General features: G+C 40.1%; 2 protein-coding genes across 5 annotated transcripts; both read right to left on the bottom strand.

Moving 5' to 3' along the window:
- Positions 1-914: 914 nt before the first annotated feature.
- On the bottom strand, positions 915-4,027 carry LOC108096443 (peptidoglycan-recognition protein LA-like). Of its 4 annotated transcripts, none has more exons than XM_017198041.2 (6): positions 3,904-4,027; positions 3,471-3,770; positions 2,004-2,225; positions 1,722-1,954; positions 1,248-1,454; positions 915-1,193 (listed from the first exon to the last, which is right to left on the bottom strand). In XM_017198041.2, exons 2-6 carry the CDS (start codon positions 3,754-3,756, stop codon positions 1,050-1,052), a joined length of 1,092 nt encoding a protein of 363 aa, XP_017053530.1. In that variant the 5' UTR covers positions 3,757-3,770; positions 3,904-4,027; the 3' UTR covers positions 915-1,049. The 4 variants fall into 4 exon arrangements, with proteins under 4 accessions (XP_017053530.1, XP_017053531.1, XP_017053532.1 ...); XM_017198042.2 differs by having other exon boundaries at positions 3,471-3,758; XM_017198043.2 differs by having other exon boundaries at positions 3,471-3,708; positions 3,904-4,024.
- A 687-nt stretch (positions 4,028-4,714) lies between these two features.
- Positions 4,715-5,926, bottom strand: LOC108096444 (peptidoglycan-recognition protein LA-like). The gene is made up of 4 exons (XM_017198047.2): positions 5,811-5,926; positions 5,529-5,749; positions 5,217-5,423; positions 4,715-5,162 (listed from the first exon to the last, which is right to left on the bottom strand). The coding sequence occupies exons 2-4, from the start codon at positions 5,613-5,615 to the stop codon at positions 5,019-5,021; spliced, it is 438 nt and encodes a 145-aa protein (XP_017053536.1). The 5' UTR covers positions 5,616-5,749; positions 5,811-5,926; the 3' UTR covers positions 4,715-5,018.
- Positions 5,927-17,429: the final 11,503 nt, after the last annotated feature.

Here is a 17,429-nt window from a genome sequence, read left to right as displayed (position 1 = left end):
TGTCTACGGAGTACTGTGACTTGTGTATCGCTTGTGTGCCAACCGAACGACAACTGTTCAACGTTGAACTTCCATGATCTAGATATAGGGTGGAATATATGTGGCCTAGGCTTAGCTAGAAAAGCATTTAGTGCATATTAATTAATTGCACCTAGAAATATAAATGTTCTAATAATTTAATAATTTATTAAAGCTTGAGGTAACGCCACATAGTGGTGTTTATAGCTTATTTTGAGTTCACTAAACAATCCAAAGGTGGCGTTTAAATTACGCATACGCACCGATGCACCTGTCAATATTTTATATACAAATATTAAAAGGTTTGTTTAATATTTTATTAATTTTATTTTACTAATATTTTAATAGATTATATATATTATTAATTTTCCTATGCGTTTTCGTTACTAATTGCCCACTTTGAGCCACCTTTTCCTTGTAATCCGCATTAAGCGCATCAATTAAATGTGCTATACACTCAGCCAGCAGCCATATAAGATGTCAGCCACTCGGTGCAAGCTTTACTTTTGCCACACTTTTGTCCACGTGGACCGCTCCGCTGAAATTATAATACCCTTTGCTCTGGAAGGGTATAAAAATTATAACATCGTTGTTTTTAATCTCACGAGCATGATTTTAAAAATATGGGGTTTTTAATAACCGTTGAATCGAGAAAAAATTTAATTAAAATCCGACAACGTTATCATATAGCTGCCACAGGAAAGATCAAAGAATATATATAGAAATAACGGAAATAAAATTACAACATACATAGTTGCTTTTCATCAGCCAAGTATGATTTTTGGAATATAAAGTTTTCTAACGAATTAAATTTCATCAAAATCTGGCAACTACATCATATAGCTGTCATATGAACAAGATTTGGAAAATTATTAGAAAAACCGTCATAGCATCGATGTTGTTTAGCCTTTATGTATTTGTTTCGACATATTTGATGACTGCATGGGTATATAAGCTTCTTTTCTTGTTTTATTTGCAGAAAGCGGGCACGAAGACGCAGCTGATACACTTAGTTTGAAAAAAGTCTGTAGCTATTGTTTGGCATCCCACGATTCCGGTTTCATGCCCAGTTCGATGCCACAAGCCGGTGCCCCGTCCATTCCGCAGCCGTAGAAGTGCGGCCACTTCCGGATTTCTTGATAGAGATAGGCCCCCGGGCTCTTCGTCGTCTTTGTCTGCAATGGTTATATGATGTATTTTTAGATTTCATTAGTCTCTGGCGTTCTTACCTGATTCTGGGCCACCAACTTGTAGTCGACCTCCAGACTTCGGTTGGCCACTGCATGGGCTAGCAGAAATTGGAAACCTTCCATTTGTTTGGCAGACGGCTTATAGCGGCCATAGTCGCCCATAAAGGTAACTGCCAAAGAATGGTTCGCATACGTGTTGGCCCAGTCCCAGCCGCGGCCCTCGTAGATATTGCCCTCGTCCGAAACCTGGTCGAAATAAATTCGGAAAATTGACGATTTGCGTAAGCGGAAAGCTAATTGCCCAAAATGGCACGTGCCGGGATTTCTTTTTGCAAATAAACTTGAAAAATATTTAGGATCTATAAAATTTAATCAACTTTCCATTGTCAACAATTGGTTGGGTTCCAATTTTATGCACAGTTTATATTAATGCTATTTGAAAAGTCCATTTGATAAGGGTTACCCCCTTATTCTTGTTCTCATATATTTTAGGAAATCAATTCAATTACTTACATAAAAATTGGACTGTATATCCGGCAATCCCTTCTTGGCAATAGCGAAATCCTGGTTGCTTCGCATCCTGAGGGTGCACTGGTAGATGTTCACACAGGGCCATGTGTCTCGGATGTGGGTGATCAGCACATATGGGATTGGTCTTTTTAGGGGAATGATCAGGGCTTGAGTGGTGTTGGCTGCTCCCCACTGCTCCCTGTCGATGACCAGGTGGCCGTTTCCTATATTCGAAACTGTAAAATTGAATTGGCTATGAGGACATTCCGAGTCCCGCCCACTTACACGTATCGTGGTCGTAGTTTTTGCCAAAGTAGATATCCTTGTTGCTGGGCATCTCCGCTCTGGGTCGATTGAGTTCCACGTAGAGCACCACCAATCCGGTGGCCAGGACCAAAAGGATCAGCGTGATCAGGAGAATGGTATTCCGGGTGAGTCTCTGCGATGGCGTTTTATCGCGGCCTCGGTTGGCGTTGCCATTGCCATTTGCATTGTGACTGTTGATTCCTAAATTAGCGAAAGCCAATCAATTAGCATTTACTATACACCGTGCCCAATTTTCCCAATTTATAGGGATTGTTTCATATGCTACAAATTTGCATATCAATGTATTGTATTTTTTGATGTTTTGTATATTCTCTGGTTTCACTGTTTTAATAAAGATTAAATTGTAAGGCCTTAAAATTGTTTTTGGTTTAATATCATTTTTATACATTTTATAAATCAACTTCAAGTTATGAATCAGTATCGTCGTGCGCTCAGGGAGAACTTTTATCACAACTTTTGGATAAATGATACCAAACTGGGCATTATCGGTTATTTTCGATAACTAACTGTCCGCTGAATCATTGGTATTAGCACAACAAGCGCGGGGGCAGAAAATACTAGGGGAACAGAAGCGGTCTGGATGTTTTATAATTAATGGAATTGACCGATAATTGCACTGGCGAGTGCTACTGGTACCGCCACCGCACCTGAACCCGTCGAACAAACAACTGGAAATGCGGCGCAGCTGTCGATGGAACACAGAAACAGAAACAGAAATGGAAGAACGCTCGAAAAGCAGCCATCTCGCTCTTCCCTTGGTTGACATGTTTCGTGTTTGCTTTTGTGTAAGGGAAAGGCACTCTTTCTTCTCACATTTCTCTCTCCCTCTCTCATTTGTACTACGTGACGTATGCGCAATGTGCGACGTGCATCGCAAGTGGCTAAAGTTTGATCTACAAACACGGGATAACCGTATTTCTCAATCTCTCTCTCTCTCTTCATATCAATGCAACTGAGAGGGGACTCTCTTTGTTCTAGTTTTAATATATATGTACGATTATCAGGGGATTCCTGGAATCCCCAACGCACGATTTGCATTTCAATTACCTTGATTGTTCTGTTCCTCCCGTAAAATTATTGACCCTATAAAATATCCATAGCTGACGATCGAGTTAACGAACTACTAATTTGCCTTCAAATGTTTTCACATTGATCAAAGTTACTTTTATACTATACTTTTTTTTTTAATATTTTAATTTTTATCTAGCAAGTTTATGTTTAACAAAGTTTTTTTAATCAGTAGAAAAATAAACTTCTTATACTTATACTTACTTATACTTAAAAATTTTAAGCTCATATTTCTTATAATGCAATTTATGCCAATATTATTATTACCACAGAAATATGTTAATGAATTGAGCCAATTGTTGATTGAGTTTTCCGATAGTAAAATATTTTCCACTGTTCCCAGAATCGGAGACTCACCTGATGCTGTTTGCATGGCGTGTGCCTCCGTATAATCCATATAGTATATGGACACGGGTCCATGATACCTGGGACCGATCACAACGTCCCTGGAATGATTGAGGTTTATCACACTGGAGGGCTGGATGGATGGGTTTGTGAAGATGTTCGGTGGCAGGGGCAATTCGGAAGCAGAATTTGATCCTTCTCCTAAAGTCAGATTGTGAAGACTTTGGGCGGCACTTGGTCGCTGTCCTCCCTGCAATGGCCACAGCGCATTATCGGGCGTTGAATCGTTGTCATCCATTGCTACATAAATTACTTTGCCAAATAAAAATAAAAAAAAAAAAAAAAAAATTGTTTTGAAGCTAACCAAGCACTGTTAAAGTAATAAATGTTAAAATTGATTTTTAACAACAAACAACAAAGTATTTAATATCTCATCGTATGATACCGTTTAATGCTGAAATATTTCCTTTTAGGTATGTTGGTGATCACGTTCCAAAAAATCCGATATTGTCTCCGGAGTGTTCTGATTTGTGTATCGATTGCTTGCCAGCCGTACGACAACTGTTCAACGTTGATTTTCCCGGATTTGCATATAGGGCTTAGCTAGAAAAGCACTTAAAGCATTTAGTGCATATTAAGTAATAGCACATAGAAATAATTAAGTCATTGTACTTAAGTTATTATTCTTAAATATTTCATTAAAGCTTGAGGTAACGCCACCTAGTGGATATTTATGTTAGTAAATGCCTGAAAAAGTTAAGGTAAAGAACATTTTAAGTTTACTTAACAATCCAAAGGGCGGCGTTTAAATTACGCATACGCACCGATGCACCTGTTAATATTTAATATACAAATATTGAAAGGTTTGTTTAATTTTTTTATGCGCATTCTTTATTAATTGCGCACTTTTAGCCGCCTTTTCCTTGTAATCCGCACAAAGCGCATCAATTTAATGCGCTCAACACTCGCTGCACGCTATGCAAGCTTCACTTTCGCCATACGACGGCAACTCCATCAGACAAGCATGATTTTTGGAATATAGAGTTTTCTAACGAATTAAATTTCATAAAAATCGGACAACTACATCATATAGCTGTCACATGAACAAAATATATAAAATTATTATGTGATGTGGTTTAGCCTTTATGTACAGGGTGGCCCATCTTCGATATCAGCTTCAGCTTGCCGAAGCTAGCTTTCTTTCTTGTTTCACAAACAAATATTTTATTAATTTTTAACATTTTGTAAGTAAAAAATAGATTAAAAATTTAAATATATTTTTAAAGGCATATTAATATCAATTGGGCCAATGTATTTTTTGAAGCTTTAGGATTACAGTTTGGTTTGGTTGTAATTTTTACTCCATCTGCGTTTTGTCCAAATCAGGGGATATTTCTCCCAGTGCAGTGCTTGGGGGATTGAAGCCCGGTGCCTGGCTATTAATACGCTGCATGGCACGCAGCATAAACAAAGTAATGACGACCACGAGAATAACGATGACATGAGCCCACGACACGAAGACGCAGGTGATACACTTAGTTGGTAAAAAGTCTATTGTTGCTATTGCTTGCCATTCCACGATTCCGGTTTCATGCCCAGTTCGATGCCACAAGCCGGTGCCCCGTCCATTCCGCAGCCGTAGAAGTGCGGCCAGTTCCGGATTTCTTGATAGACATAGGCCCCCGGGCTTTTCGTCGTCTTTGTCTGGAATAGTTTAATTGTGTATTTTTAGATTTCACTAGTCTCTGGCGTTATTACCTGATTTTGGGCTACCAGCTTGTAGTCGGCCTCTAGGTTTCGGTTAGCCACTGCATGGGCTAGCAGAAATTTGACACCTTCCAATTGCTTGGCAGACGGCTTAAAGCGGGTGAAGTCGCCTATAAAGGTAACGCCCAACGTTTGGTTCGCATACGTGTTGGCCCAGTCCCAGCCGCGGCCCACGTAGATATTGCCCTCCTCCGAAACCTGGTCGAAATAAACTCGGAAATTTGACAATTTGCGTTCCAATTTTATGCACAGCCCCCTTATTCTTGTTCTCATATATTTTAGGAAATCAATTCAATTACTTACATAAAAATTGGACTGTAAATCCGGCAATCCCCTCTCGACAATAGCGCAGTCCTGGTTGGTTCGCATCCTGATGGTGCACTTGGCCATGTTCTCGCAAGGCGACTGTTCTTCGATGTGGGTGATCAGGACATAGGGAATTGGTCTCTTGAGGGGAATGATCAGGGCGGGGGTGTTCTCGGCTGCTCCCCACTGCTTCCTGTCGATGACCAGGTGGCCGTTTCCTAGATTCGGAACTGTAAAATTGAATTGGATATGAGGACAATCCGAGTCCCGCCCACTTACACGTATCGTGGTCGTAGTTGTTGCCAAAGTAGATGGCCTTGTTGCTGGGCAACTCCGCTCGGGGTCGATTGAGTTCCACGTAGAGCACCACCAATATGGTGGCCAGGACCAATAGGATCAGCGTGATCAGGAGTATGGTATTCCGGGTGAGTCTCTGCGATGGCGTTTTATCGCGGCCTCGGTTGGCGTTGCCATTGCCATTTGCATTGTGACTGTTGATTCCTAAATTAGCGAAAGCCAATCAATTAGCATTTGCTATACACCGAGCCCAAAAAGTGGGATTGTTTCTTATGCTAAAAATTTGCTTATCAATGTATTGTTTAACAAAAGTTAGAAAACAGACTTATTATAAATCAACTTCAAGTTATAAATCAGTATCAAGTATCACTATGTAATATGTAATATGTTCCTTCAGTGCACGATTCTTATCTGACACCCCTTATTGCTTCAACTAAATATTGTTTTTTGGAGTAGAAAGTCAGAGTTATGCGATATGATGTTTTATTTATATATACTTGATGAATCCTGGGAGTGTGTTAAACTGGGTTCTGGAGTACGTCGCCTGCGCGCCGTGCGCTCCTATTGAAGTTTTATCACAATTTTTGGATAAATGGTACAACACTGAGCATTATCGGCTAGCGGGCAGAATATACCGGGGAACAGAAGCGGCCTGGATGTTTATTGTTTTATAATGGTTTTTAATGGGATTGACCGATAATTGCACAGGCGAGTGCTACTGGTACCGCCACCGCACCTGAACCCGTCGAACAAAAAACTGGAAATGCGGTGCAGCTGTCGATGGGACACAGAAACAGAAACAGAAATGGCAAAAACGCTCGAAAAGCAGCCATATCGCTTGCTTTTGTGTAAGGGAAAGGCACTCTTTCTTCTCACATTTCTCTCTCCCTCTCTCATTTGTACTACGTGACGTATGCGCAATGTGCGATGTGCATCGCAAGTGGCTAATGTTTGATCCACAAACACTGGATAACCGTATTTCTCTCTCTCTCTCTCTCTCATTCATTTGAGTGCAACGAACTACTAATTTGCCATCAATGGTTTCCTCACTGATCAAAGTTGTCACATATTATTTCATTATTATGTTAATGAATTGAGCCAATTGTTGATTGAATTTCCCGATAGTAAACGGTAAAATATTTTCCCCTGTTCCCAGAATGGGGGACTCACCTGCTGCTGTGGCGTGTGCCTCCGTGTAATCCATATAGTATATGGACACGGGTCCATGATACCTGGGACCGATCACAACGTCGGTGGAATGATTGAGGTTTATCACACTGGAGGGCTGGATGGATGGGTTTGTGAAGATGTTCGGTGGCAGGGGCAATCCGGAAGCTGGATTCGATCCTGCTCCCGAAGTCAGGTTATGGAGTCTTTGGGCGGCACTTGGTCGCTCTCCGCCCTGCAATGACCACAGTGCATTTTCGGGCGTTGGATCGTTGTTATCCATTGCTACATAAATTCCTTCTGCCAAAAAAAAAAAAAAACAAACAAAATAATCAAAAAATAAATATAATAAATATAAATATTATAATTGCCTTTTAACAACATACAAGTGCACCTTTGGAAACTAAAAAAACATTACATTTGTAAGTGCGTTTTTTAAATGAGAAGTGATATTTTTAATTATTAGGATTATATTGCATAAATATGTGATGTTTTTGGACGTTGCAAGTCCTATTAAAATATTCAATATCTCATCGTTTGATACCTTGTTAATGCTGAAATATTTCCTTTTATGTTGGTGATCACGTTCCAAAAAATCCGATATTGTCTCCAGAGTGTTGTGATTTGTGTACCGCTTGCGCGCCAGCTAAACGACAAGTGTTCAACATTGAATTTGCTTGATTTGCGTATAGGGTGGAATGTTTGTGGCCTTAACTTAGCTAGAAAAGCACTTAAAGCACTTAGTGCATATTAAGTAATATCACCTAGAAATATAAATTTTCTAATGGGGAAAATCATTGTACTTAAGTTATTATTGTTAAATATTTCATTAAAGCTTGAGGTAACGCCACCTAGTGGGTATTTATGTTAGTAAATGCCTGAAAAAGTTAAGGTAAAGCTTATTTTAAGTTCACTGAACAATCCAAAGGGCGGCGTTTAAATTACGCATACGCACCGATGCACCTGTTAATATTTAATATACAAATATTAAAAGGTTTGTTTAATATTTCATTAATTGTATGTTATTGATATTTTAATAGATTCTATTTATGTATTCTTAATTCTCATGTGCGTTTTCTTTATTAATTGCGCACTTTAAGCCGCCTTTTCCTTGTAATCCGCATCAAGCGCATCAATTTAATGTGCTCAACACTCAGCCAGCAGCCACACGAGATGTCAGCCACTCGCTGCACGCTGTGCAAGCTTCACTTTCGCCACACGACAGCAACTCCAGCACTCGACTTTGCCGTGGCCCTTGGTCCACGTGGTCCGCCCGGCCCCCTCACCACGCCCCCTTCCCAGGCTCTGTCAACTTCGGCTTCTGGCTTTTGGGCGGAAAGCGGTTTAATGCCTCACGGTGTTGCACAGCGAGAAAATATGAATAAGGAATTTTAAGATTATTTGTTTTGGTTTATTTTCTTTTTGATTTGTGTTAAACAATTGCTGTCATTTTTACATTACATTATTACATTGAAACTCAAACTCAAACAAATATTTAAATAATTTTTTAAATTTTGGAAGTTAATAATACAGATAACAATAAATTACAGATATAAATATATTTTTTAATCAATTGGGTTAATATATTTTGTAAAGCCCAATTCTTTTGAAGTTGTTGGATAAAGTTTTATTTATTTTTAATTGTTTTCTCTATCTGAATTTTGAGAGAGAATGAAGGGATATTTCTCCTAGTGCAGTGCTTGGTGGATTGGAGCCCGGTGCCTGGCTATTAACACGCTGCATGGCACGCAGCAAAAACAAAGCGCATACTTTGACGTCTGCCCTCCTAATGACGACCACGAGAATAACGACGACATGGCAGCGGTAGCAGCTTCCCAAGAGGCCACGACTTTATTCATGTTCAGTTGGCATTAGTCGCCCCTCCCTCCTCCCCCATACCCCTTCGCTTCCCGCCTTCCTGTTCCCCTATTCCCCGCGCTCACCTCTACATTTATATTTTTTTTGACCTGGCCCCCCAACTTTTGTTTTATTTGACTTTCTTTTATTTGCCGCTGTCTGCGTGGTGTGAAGGGGGAAGGCAGCGCCATTGTGCCACCAAATGCAGTAAATGGGTGGGGAAAGCGGGAAAGCGGGCGCGAAGACGCAGGTGAAAACCCCAAAGTGCCCTAGGACAGTGCGAAGTGCTGAGTCAAGTGTCAACTGCAAATGACATTTGCATTTCACTGGCAGCCAGCGGGGATCGGGGGGGAAGAGGGGAAGTGGGGAGAGGATTGCAGGATTGCAGGATGGGAAAGAGTAGATCCTGGGGATCCCGTAGAGAAAGGGGGAAGCTGCTGCGGAACCGCTCCGGTGGCTGGTGACTGGTGGTCGGTGGCAACGCGTCAACTACGACTGACATTTGTTTTAGTTTTTCTTCCGCTTTGCGCAAGCCATTTGGCAGTTCGTTGTGTTTCCTGGCCAACAAGAGCAATGGGCAGCGGCGCCCTGAAATATGCAACAAAAGCGCAGCGCAAAAAAGTGGCTCTGTGGCAATTTAAACTGTCATGGGTCCGCTAATACGTTGGAGGCCTTGACCCGCCACCTCCGTTGCGATTTCACTGCATTGCACAGCTTTATCCCATCCAAATTCACAACAGCAAGCGTTTCTAAAGTCAAAATATTCCTTATCTTACTTTCCCCCTGCAAAACAGTGCTTTAATTTTGCAATTCCCCGAGGCTAGTCGTAATGATGGACTGATTAGTCTTCGGTTTATAAACACACAACAATCCAATTGATTAGGATTCGCCTGGAATGCTGCGTCTCTGTAATGCAATTGACCCAGACAATATGCAAATTAGCCATGGCCAGGAACTGTACTGCATCTGCGGTAGCTGACCATGTTAAATTGTGGGTATAAACTGCATTAGGGCGCATATACTATATGTACTATATGTATAGAGTATGTATGTATGTGCATCCGTATCATTCATTGTTCGGCTTGAGCAGATGTGCATAAGTAGAATGCGATGCGTTGCATGGTTGAAATTGCCAACGATTTATCTGCTTTCCGAAGAGTTCAGCTAGAGCTCTTCCATGAAGTATTGCCACAATTTAAAAGATAGAAATTGTGATGACTCTGTGGTTTTATAATCAGAAACGAGCTTGTATAAATCCATGCACTTTTACTGGGAAAGTATGTAAATTTAAAACGACCTTTTAAATCTCTCTAATTAATACCCCACATTGCAATTCTATTAGAACCAATTCTTGAACATTTTTAAGCTACAATCTCCTTTGGGTTGGCCAACCATTTAAAACTGAAACACACAAGTTTCATCGATCCGTTCAAACAGGTTTGAGCGTGTAATGGCAAATGAAGTCCCTCCACTTAACTGGCATTCCCGAAAATAAGTACAACAAATGGCGTTTCGAAACTATTTTTGACTTTTTGTCCATCGCCGGCAGCGGCAATCGCTTGATGTTGCTGCCCTTTGTGTTTATCGTGGAACGTGGAGCGCACAGAACGTTTCGATCTCCAATGGCTGTCAGAGTGAAAACAAACAGAATCAGACATCTCAACCAAAACGCCCCGAAAAAGCCACTCCTTCTCCCCCCCTCCATTTTTTCGAAAAAAAAGGAACATCTCCTTCTCCACCAACACTCCCACACAATAAAATCGAAACTTTTGCATTGTACATGTAAATTGGCATTGCCTTCCCCAATGATGCTCCTGTGTTGTGGCTGTTGTATTTGCTGGGCGTTATGCAAAAGGAAAACTTTTCGCACAGCGCATAAAATTTTATTTGTTGCTACTTTTGGGCTTGCGCTTGATTTGGCAGCTCACACTCGTGCACATGTTCGTATTGTATAATGTATGGGCCTGCCTCCTCACTGATATTTGGCATATTTTGTGCACATCAATATCTCGCGTGCTAGTTGGCATCCATTCCAGTGCACAATGCCTTTGTGACACACAGAAAAATCACTGTCAGAGATTAAACCATTTTGGTTTTTCTATAAAAGTTATGAAAGGAAAGGAAATGGAATTCATACAACAGAATATGAAACAGGCGAAATTTGGTTATACTTAAAAACATAAAAATCTTATTGTCCTATATACCATCATAATATGCTATTTTATTAGACTAAAATTTAAGTTTAATAGACTAAAGTTATAAAATTTTGGTTTTTACAATACAATATGCAGTTTTTACAGAATTTTCTTTTTTGTCTCACAATTACAAAATTTAGTTTTGTAAAAAAAGTTTAAAATTTTAAAGTATGTAACTATTACAAAGAAAAAAAAAAAAAAAATCTTAAGAAAAATAACTTTATTAAAATAAATGACTTTATAACTTTATAACTTTATTAAAATGAATGATTTTTAGCTAAAATATATTTTCTTTTTAAAAAAAGTTTTAGTCGCTTAAAGTTCTAGCATTACTTTCTTTTCTGTGCATTACCAACACCGATACCAATTCCCATATCGCTATACCCCCCTGATCCCAAGTTAACATGGACCCGCGGGCGTATTGGCTGCGCGTTTTGTGGTGCACCATTGAGTTCAAGCGCGCGAGTGGGTGGGTTTCATTCGGAAAGGGGTGGGGATGGGATGGTTGCATATGTGGCAAAAACGTGTACGGAACGCAGTTGCACCATCCAACACATTGTGTGTGCGTGTGTGTGTGCGAGTGTGTGTGCCCATTTCATTCTTGAACTATCTGAGTTTTGGTTTGCGGCATTTAAGCAAATGTTTTCCAAATGCACTGCGTGTCGAAGTAAAATTTTCCTGCAGCCTTTCTCACAATTATCGCAAGTACTTGCAGACTTTGGCGCGTGACTTTGGTTAGCTTGCTAGGTATTTTGTCTAATGATTATGCATGATTTTTTGAGCCGCTTAAAGGATGCAACACTTAATAAATGTTAGTGTAAATCTGTTAGTTTTAACAGTGGCTACCCCTGAACATAAAATGAGAACACTTTTCGCAACGCATGCGTTTCTCAACTGTTCTTAGAGCCAACAGAAATGTTACTTTGAGGATGTTATTAGTTCTGTTATTCTGCTGCTATGTTATACTGTCAATTTTCGATCCACATTTTCCAGAAGGGGTAGTTTATGGACATCTTTTAGAAAAGGTGGAATGGCGTTGCTATGGAGTGACTTTCTGCTGCTGTTATGTTATGTCTGTTAATTTTAAATAACAGCAGGGGTTGTTTATGGCAAACCTAATGCTAAAGTTAACCTCCTGTTAACTTTCAATAACAGCAGGGGTTGTTTATGGGAAACATAATGTTAATGCTTGGATCCATAAAAATCACATAACATGGTATCCACAGATGTTAAGTTACAGACCCTTCCTGCTTAGTTGTTTCCTTCGTGATGTTATCTTTTTGGATCCACAAAACGCTGAAGGGGTAGTTTATGGCAACATAATGTTATGTTAAATTACAGCACATCTATTTTAAATGTAATTCACGAACAGTAGAATGTGTGATAAGAGTACATTACGTTTACTATTTTTACCTTAGGAACAATAGTTTTCGACCAGTATTAGTTAAAGTTTACTTAACCCATAAAATTATTGATTGGTGTTATACCATTAAAAATTACAAATCCAATTTGATTTAAATTTCTGAATACTGATTAATAATTTTGAGCGTGACTAATTAAATTGCTCTGATTTGGCCGATTCCATCAGGTTAGTGGGTTCTTTGTCGCAATCCTGTTAAATGGGACACCAAGGCGCCTTACTCCGCTTACTGGCAACGTGCAATTTAATGTCTGCTTCTGGTCAATTTCACTGAAATGTAGACCAAGTCGTGAAAATGGGGTGGCGGGAGGTCCGGTTGCCATTTCGATAATTAAATGTATGCACATGTGTGCGAGAGTGCAGGCACACACACACACACATATACCCACAGAGGCATGGGTGTATGCACCATTAGTGGTAAAATGTTGTACATTTTTACAGTGTGAGTGTGGCTGGAATTATGCAAATTGAACCGCAGAAACGCTTTTAAAATGTTTTAAGTGCATTTGCATGAATATTTCGGCGGTGCACATACACGTACACACGGAGAAAAAGGAAAAGAAGAGGAAAAGGGCGAGTGCGATGCAGTTGCTGCAATGTGTGTCAACCAATTTTAGTCAAATTGAAATTTGTAAGCGCAGCGACCTTCTCGACTCGCCGCGACCCCTGACCCCGGCCCAGAATCGGAGTGAAAGCATTTTCCGCTTTTCCATTGGCCTTCTGGGTCTTCTTCTTGGCTAGCTTTCCCCTCATTTGGCTGATGAACATCCGGAATTCTGGGGCTTTCTTTTTTTTTGTGCATATTGAAAATGAAAACCACAACAAGAACGGTGAAAGAAACTGGGAAATTACAGAAAAAAAAAATTTCTACAAGAAACTAATTTTTGATAATAAAATCTCTAAATTAGTCGACAATAAAACGAGGACAATATTAAAATTAAAATCTATTCTCTCATTTTTTTTTAAGTTCGTTTAAGATTAATTGGCATTACCTTAGTTTAAAGTCTCCCCAAATCTACATATTCTTAGTTCCAACTAAGAAAAAAGTTTGCCTTAATTGAATAAATTTATTTAAATAAAACAAAATGTTAATTTTTTTCTTCTCTGTAAAGGACAAGTAATCATAGAAATAAATATGTACCATGTCCGTGGAAATGGCCCCAAAAAAAAAAAAAAAAAAACGAACTGTGAGCCGGACGGATGGATGGATGATCCGTCCCGCTCGCTGGTGTCGTATTCTCCGGCCGGGCCAACTAATTGAAGTGCACTGAAGCAGAACCGTTTGCCAATCTCTGTGATAAGCCATGCAGAATCGTGCTGCGAGGCGTAAATTAAAAATATAAGAAGCGGCCGACAGCAAAGCCAAAAAATGAAGGCGCATACCAAAAATGAGACTGAGGGCCGCAACGATACGATGCCAAATGCGCTCGAGTTGATTAAATTCGGTATCAATCACAAGTTTATGGCCTCAAAAGTCGTTGGCAAAGATTTTGATGGATTTTCCAGGCGGTATTTAAGCCCAAGGCGAAATTCGCGAAGTTGAGCAGAGGAGCAGAACAGAAACAAATCCGAAAGGAAATCGTCGCCATCGCCGCTTGATTGCTCGGCCACGTTTATATCTTTATATATCGCCAGCGCCAGGATGTTCGCCGGCGCATTGGTATTGGTGCAGCTCCTTTCGGTCAGTCAATGCAGCCGGAAACGGAAACGACGGAGTCTACACAGCACACACACACACAGCTACATCGATGGCAGTCGCCGCTCAATTTGGTAATGAAGTCCTTGTCATTGTCGTTATCCTTGTTCCAACGATTCTGTTCCAAATTCCCGGCCATCTTCTGCTGTCTGCTGCTTCATTATGTTTTCTTTGCCTTTAGATGGCATAACAGGAAAATCATTAGGCCATGCCGATTTGGCCCGCCCCCCTCTGATTGCCGGACTGGGGGCGACTATGCTCCACCGGAATGCCAGGAGCAGCCAGGACCTGCTCTTGCTCTCTGTTTCTGCTGGTCCTGCTACTGCTGCTGCTGGTCCTGCTCCTTGTCCCGATCCTGATGCTGCAATTTTCCCGCTACTGGTCTGCAATTAATTAAATTTTTCGCCTCGTTGTTGGTGTGTTGGCCGTCTGTCGCAGGAACTGCAAGGCGAAAAGCGGCGAAACGTTGCCCATGGTTGCAATGCGTGCGGCTTTAATAAATTTACAAAATTCATTAAATCCTTTGTGCAGCATGTGGGCATGGTCGCTCGTCTGTGGCCAGCAACCCCCATTCCCCTTCCCCCCTTCCGCCTCATTTTTTCAGCTCGGGGGGCGTGGCCTGACTGGCAAATTAAATGCCCCAGTCCAAGTGGCAAAGAGGGCAAAGTAATATAGCCATTTGTGGCCTTAATAGCCAAGTCCGGCATAAGGAATTTAATCAGGGTTCAAGTGCACAAAATGGTGCTGATGCAATGTATTTTAAATGACTCTCACAAACATCAAGACTAAAATAACTTTGTTATGTAGTATACTTTTTAATTGCTTTTAAATTACTTATTTAAACAGAGTCTTGACACACGATTTTGCATTTGTAACATGTCTTTCAGGATTAAGAGTTTTCGTTTACCGAAAGAAATGTGCAATGAATAGAGAAGTAACTATTTGATTGGCTTTTTTAACTAGCTTAGAGTGGACTCCTCAAAAAGCCTTCAGCCGCTTAGTTAAAAGAGCTTAAAGTGGCAAGCTAATTCAATTGACCTTGATTTAAATTGTCGTATTTGGAAATTTAATCTTTGTTCAAAAGGCGGTCAAGATCAATTGACTTAAAATTTATTAGGCTAAGCACTTAATACGAACATTGAGTAAGGTTTATTTTTGTCAGCAGAACTAGGGAGTGACTCTTTTTCAAAATAGATGATGAAAGCTAGCCTAAAATAAATGCAATTAATTGTAGTAATTAGCATTGTAATGATTTTCGTGCAAAATGGCTAAAGTGGTCTTAACTTTAAATCATAAAATTATCTAATTAATGTAACAGGATACGGAAAAACAGATTACAATTACAAATGATGTATCGAATAATTCAACAAATTAGTTATTTGTAAAAATGCATTTACAAATTAATAAACAAAGCTTGTAAATATACAAATGTCATAAATTGTTGCAAAATCTGCATTTGGATTGATTCTGTTAAAACGAATTTACAATTAGTAATTATTGGTATAGAATCGGGAAAATGCAACCATAAGTTAGGCCTTCGCTAATTATTTTCCCAAAGCCTTCGGCATAAATAAAATTGTGTCATGGTAACCTATTGGTCGTCATGAAATTTGTATCATTCAATTAGGCGAGCGACAGAGATGGATTTATGGTGAAATTGGGAGACAGAAAGGGATGGAGGGGGTCTGGTGAAAATATTTTTTTTTTTTTTTTTTTTTTTTTAATTACGGTATTTAATTATCGGACCTTCTCTCAATGAGACTAACGACAAGTATTCAAATCTTAGCCTAATACATATAATTATTTAATTAAAATTAAGATTAAGTTTTTATTTTGTGGTAAAACGGCCCTAGCTATTGTTGCTGGGTGGGGAGGTCTCTTCGCCGGAGTCGTGTGTGGCTAGTGTTCCACGTTAAAGACCGCGCCAGCCTGTTTGGATGAGCCTGTAGCTTGATCATATACTTTGCTTTTTCTTTGTCGATTTCCTCTTTAACAGATCCCACGTTTAAATCCTTGTGAATATTTTCATTTCGTATGTACCACGGTGCACCAGTTATTGTTCTTAGTATTTTTGATTGGGCTCTCTGGATCACTTCTAGGTTACTAACGCATGCGTTCCCCCATAGCTCGGAGCCATACTTCCAAATTGGTTTGAGAACTACATTGTAGAGAAGTACCTTGTACTCCAATTTAAGCGGAGAGCGAGCATTTATTAGCCAGTGTAGGCTTCTTGCTTTTAATTTTAGTTGTGTTCTCTTGGCTTCGATGTGCCTTCTCCAGGTAAGCCGTCTATCAAGGTGGACTCCAAGATACGTTACTTCCGTTGTTTGTGGAATATGGATGTTGTTCAGAGATGGTGGGGGGCAAGTTTGTCTATTAAGGGTAAAAGTAACGTGTTTGCACTTTTGCTCGTTAACCTTTATGCGCCAATCTGCTAGCCATTTCTCCAAAAGCCCGAGATGAGCTGATAGATTTTGCGTTGCTCTCGTGGGGCACTTAGATCGACTTAGAATGGCAGTATCATCAGCAAATGTTGAGGTTATTGTAAGGCCGGTTGTCGGAAGGTCTGCTGTGTAGATTAAATACAGCGTTGGTCCAAGCACGCTTCCTTGAGGTACTCCAGCTTCGATTGGATGGTAATCGGAGAGGAAATCTTTACACCGTACAGCGAAACTTCTATGCACAAGATATGACTCCAGTATTTTGTGGGTGTTCTGTGGTAGCAAATTTTGAATTTTATAAATCAAGCCGTCTAACCAAACGCGGTCGAAGGCCTGGGCGACATCCAGAAAGACTGCGGAACAGTACTCTCGACTTTCAAATGTATTTCGTATCTCTGCGGTTATTCGGTTCACTTGTTCAATGGTTCCGTGTTTCTCGCGGAAACCAAATTGGTGACTTGGGATGGCATTATGGGACTGCAGGTGTTCTTTTATACGATTCAGCAGAGTCTTTTCAAATATTTTTGATAGGCACGGCAGAAGACTGATTGGCCTATATGATGAAGGCTGGGACTTGTCCTTTCCAGCTTTATGGATCATTGTGATAACGGACTTTTTCCATTGTTGTGGATAGTAGCCCCATTTCATCATGCTGTTGAATATGGTGGTGATAAGATTTACTGCACAGCTTGGCAATTCCATAGTCATTTTCGGGGAGATTAGATCGTGTCCTGGCGCTTTCTTTTTTTCCTGAGCCTCGATCACTCTTGTCACTTCTCTTGGTTCGAATACGATAGGCAGGGTAGCCTCTGGAGTGATGATTGT

Source organism: Drosophila ficusphila, unplaced genomic scaffold (genome assembly GCF_018152265.1).
Source record: "Drosophila ficusphila isolate 14025-0441.05 unplaced genomic scaffold, ASM1815226v1 contig_106, whole genome shotgun sequence".
Taxonomy (NCBI): domain Eukaryota; kingdom Metazoa; phylum Arthropoda; class Insecta; order Diptera; family Drosophilidae; genus Drosophila; species Drosophila ficusphila.
The sequence above is the reverse complement of the archived record's forward strand: the minus strand, read 5'-3'. Positions and strand labels throughout refer to the sequence as shown.